Consider the following 4,719-nt stretch of genomic DNA (forward strand, 5'->3'; position numbering starts at 1 on the left):
AATTGAATATTTTATAGATTTATGCGTAATAATTTGCTGCCTTTAAAATATCCCTTTAAAGTATCATCTAATCTAATATTTCTACCAGTGGATCATATGTCTTCTATTCAAGGTTGCATTTTTTTTAGTTAATGCATGAAGTCTTTCCTTTATAATTCCTGATAGTATAACTGCAGATGTTATACCAAGGTTTGAGCCATCAATATGAGTGAATGATAGCCAGAGAGAACATTGTGCTATGGTGTCACCTGTAATGTCGTGAGATGATGCTGTCACTTCAAGAGGTGATGTTGCCCTTTTTATTGAAGAGACATTATAATGCAAAGGGCACAAACTGGCTACTGAGCATGACTTAAATGAATTTGTGAGGCTTTGGGTTTTTTTAAAAGTTGGAACAATAGAAGTAACCTGAACGGGTGTGGACAGCTCTCACAGTCCAGATTTTCTACTTTTCTTTTAGCTTTCAGCAGAAGAAGCTATTAGGGTGTAAAACGAGTCAAGAGCTTCAGTGAATGGCTTCTCGCTGCTATTCTCTGTGAACTTTCTGGTAATTTTGTTTTTCCTCCTGGATTGCAGAACGACATTAAAGACTCTGTGTCTAAATTTGCCTTTTTGCCAAGTGGCGTGCTTATGGGATGTCACTGTATTGGAACTGCTCATCAGGAATCGGCAATGTATTTTTTATTCAGTTAAGTTTTGAATGCAGTTAAGGTACTCAAAATTCCACTTTCTTTTGTTTGCATTTTAACTACAGTTTTTAAACAAATTATGCTTTGCTTAACATTGAGTAGTTTGACCAATCACATTGCATCTATGATGTGGAGGTGCCACGGTTGGACTGGGGTGGACAAAATCAAAAATCACACGACACGACATTATAGTCCATTTATTTGAAATCACGAGCCTTAGGCGCACAATCCCTTTTTCAGGTGCAATGAGAGAGGGAAGCACTCCAACACCGTGCTTATATACAGTGATCAAAGCCTGAAACATCCAAATACCCCATAACTAACTCACATCATTGCGTCAGATAAGTCTCCCCAGGTGACCAAGAGTGTTAGATGATGTTTATAAAGTCGATGTCGTGACAATCAAGCAGAGCGATAGGAATATATGCTTTAAACTAAGAAAAAGTTAGGGTCCATACTATTTCTACACATCTTTCAGAGCTAATTTCTGATCCATACCAGTAGTGAGACTGACAAGTCATCAAATAGAATATTGACCACTTTGATGGGAAAGAATATTTGGTCAATTGGTAATTGTGTTTGCAAGTAGTGCCTTCAATGTACAGAGACTATAGGAGAATGGCTGGTCTTACACAAGTCCCAACAGCTGGCATCCAGTCAGCTGAAAGCACCCCAACCAGGAGTGGGGTGGATGGGAGGAGGAGGAGGAGGAGGGGTGGACAGAGCATGTCATAGATGCACATGAGAAACTCTCAAAGCCAATTCTAATTGGAACTGGGGAGAGGCAATAAAAGCTGGTCCAGCCAGTGATGATACCTACGTTCCACGAATGTATGGGAAATATGGTAAAATGTAAGTTTCTCAAATGCGCATGTTGATTTTATAAAATAACACCACTGGCCCATCAAATCGACACCAACAAAAGTTACTCTAAATCTACACTAGTCTCACTTTCAAACCCATGAATGTTATACCATCTCAAAGGCTCATCCACATCCTTTGTTTGAATGGTGGGAGTTTTCCCATCTCGACCAAGTTCCCAGGCAGAACATTCCAGACCTCACCATCCTCTGGGTGAAAGAGAATTGTCCTCAGCACCTCTCCTGCCTTTTGGGACAGGTTTATATGCTGGATTAGATTGGAAAGGTATTGAATTTAATGATGGGATTGATTAATGATTCACTGCAATCAAGAGGTAGCTATATCTCGATGTTATCATCATTACTAACTACATAATATCACATGCCTCAGATGAAGTCACAATATTCAGGGTTTAAAATTTCTCAGCTGTCTGTAACAAATGACTCCAGTAAAATGATGTTATTTTGTGACAAACTGTTAAATGTAAGTGCGTGCATATGGTGAAAATGCCTCGTGTCTGGTGACTTTCTTCATAAGTATTTTGCTCTGTCCATACCACTAAATGTTGGGATTCCATTCTCAATCTCTAACTCCATTCATGGTTCAGTGTCAGATTGATCTTCAAAATGACCTGTGACAGATGGTTGCTCAGTGAACATGCTGAGGTCATATTAAGACAATACTCTGAATTGTTCCTGTTCTCAATCTTTTCTTAAGAAGCTGTAGTAATGTGGCATCTTTCCTACATTTCTTTTTAATGTAGTAGTTCAATTTGTGTGATTGACGAAGGAAATACCTTATGCTGATTCTCCTGTGCAGCTCCAGTGGGAATGCTGTGCTTCCATGGTATGCCTTTATCTGAATGAGTGAAAGCTAAAGTTGTCATTGCCCACTTAGACCATAAGGTTGCTCCCTCATTAGAGAGAAATGATTGGGAGAAGTTTAACCTAAGAGGTTATCATGCTCAGGGAAGGGGAGAGGTTGCTAAGGTGAGACCTTCATGGTAACCTCAGCCAGTGCAGCAATTGAACCTACACTATTACCATTAAACAGCATTACAGCCGAGTTACCCAACCAACTGAGCTAACCAACCCCTATCTGAACAAAACCTCATAATCTGTTTGTTCATGTATACAACTGAACCTTACAGCTGGGAAATAGGGGATTGGTGAAAATTGCTTCTGTGCATTCACCAAAAGTACCAAATTCAGAAAACTATAATTTTACACAATAGTGTGATTCCTTTTCTGTTTAACAGACTGAATAATGTGTGGATAACCATATCACAATTTAATCAGTGAGAGTGAAATTGCCAGATTCAATTTTAAATGCTGACATTTTAGATTCTCATTTAGCGTTATTTTAGTAGTGATAGTTTCTGCCCTAATTGCCATAATCTTCACATTTATTACGAATAATATTATATTATTTTACATTTTGATTACTATACAGTATGTGTTTGTGTCTGGTTTATTGTTTTAACTGAAAACTTACTGTTGATAAAATAGAAAATTGTTTTCAGTATTAAGTGCCAGATTTAAAAAGTTCACACAAAATTCGAAAACAAAACATTGTTAAAGGAGTCAGGTATTATTGTTCTGCTCACACTGTCTGTCTCATTATTCCATTTCCTCCATTCATTGGATTCTGCCTCCTTTTCATGTTGCAGCTAACTTGGAAGTGATTGTGATCCTATCCAGAGAAAGGTGCGGTCTCACCAGATGCATCACTTACTACCTCGTATTCATGGCAGTGACAGACCTACTGGTCATTATTACAGCTGTAATATTGAACCGCATTGTTGGAATTTATTTCCCATTCAGCGTCCTGTATGTCACCCCAGTCTGCAGTGTCAATTTTGCCCTCATGGCTGGAAGCAGTGATTGTTCTGTTTGGGCAACTGTAGTATTCACTATTGATCGGTTTGTAGCCATTTCTTGCCCAAAATTGAAGACACGATATTGCACAGAAAAAGTAGCAGCTGTGGTTATAGGGGCAGTTTGTGGCATCAGCTGTATCAAAAATACATTCTGGTATTTCATATATGAACCATTATATACAATTGGCAATGCACCATGGTTTTGCAAAATTAAGTCTATATTTTATACCTCACCTGCATGGGCTGCATTTGATTGGATTGATCGCATTTCAACCCCTTGCCTCCCATTCGTTTTGATCTTACTGCTCAATGCTGTGACTGTCAGACAAATTCTAAAGGCCGTTCGAATTCGCAAAAGACTCCATGTTGGTAAACAGGGGGAAAATCAGAATGACACAGAGGTGAGGAACCGGAGAAAGTCCATCATCCTGCTCTTCTGTATCTCAGGCAATTTCCTCCTGTTATGGCTGCTGTATTTTTTAACATTTCTCTACGTTCGAATTGCTAACGTAAGTTATTTCTCAGGTTCCAATTACAAAGAGTCCAATTTCAACCTGGAAGAAAGCGGGTATATGCTTCAGATCTTAAGTTCCTGTATAAACCCATTTATTTATGCAGCGACCCAGAGTAAGTTCAGAAATGAGTTATGGAGTGGCATTAAAGTTTCCATCAATTTTGTTGTGAAGATTTTAAAATTTTGACAAAAAATGAACAATTCATGGACTAAGACTTATTTGTATAATCTTGCAGTTGGCTCAATAAAGAGACTGTGTTGTCCAAGATGGCCCGATTTTCATGTGTTCAACTTAAGAAGGTTCATACTTACGAACGCAATCTCGTTCAGGGGTATAATTCGAAACTTACAACACTAATCACCACCTCTTTTATATTATTCCGCAATGTGTTCGGATTTGCAAACTTTGGGCACACACACACACACACACACACACACACCCCTCCCTCTGCTGTATGATGTAACAAACTGTATCTGATGCCCACAATCTCATCTTCATAACGGTGGATAAATCCCCGGGACCTGATCAGGGGTACACGAGAACTCTGTGGGAAGCTAGAGAAGTGATTGCTGGGCCTCTTACTGAGATATTTGTATCATTGATAGTCACAGGTGTGGTGCCAGAAGACTGGAGGTTGGCTAATGTGGTGCCACTGTTTAAGAAGGGCGGTAAAGACAAGCCAGGGAACTATAGACCAGTGAGCCTGACGTCGGTGGTAGGCAAGTTGTTGGAGGGAATCCTGAGGGTCAGGATGTACGTGTATTTGGAAAGGCAA

The 4,719-nt window shown here is 39.3% G+C and overlaps 1 protein-coding gene across 1 annotated transcript; it reads left to right on the forward strand.

The window, feature by feature from the left end:
• Window positions 1-643: 643 nt before the first annotated feature.
• LOC122544439 (G-protein coupled receptor 15-like) lies at window positions 644-4,172 on the forward strand. The gene is made up of 2 exons (XM_043683686.1): window positions 644-688; window positions 3,220-4,172. The coding sequence occupies exons 1-2, from the start codon at window positions 673-675 to the stop codon at window positions 4,128-4,130; spliced, it is 927 nt and encodes a 308-aa protein (XP_043539621.1). The 5' UTR covers window positions 644-672; the 3' UTR covers window positions 4,131-4,172.
• Window positions 4,173-4,719: the final 547 nt, after the last annotated feature.

This window comes from Chiloscyllium plagiosum, chromosome 48 (assembly GCF_004010195.1).
Source record: "Chiloscyllium plagiosum isolate BGI_BamShark_2017 chromosome 48, ASM401019v2, whole genome shotgun sequence".
NCBI lineage: Eukaryota > Metazoa > Chordata > Chondrichthyes > Orectolobiformes > Hemiscylliidae > Chiloscyllium > Chiloscyllium plagiosum.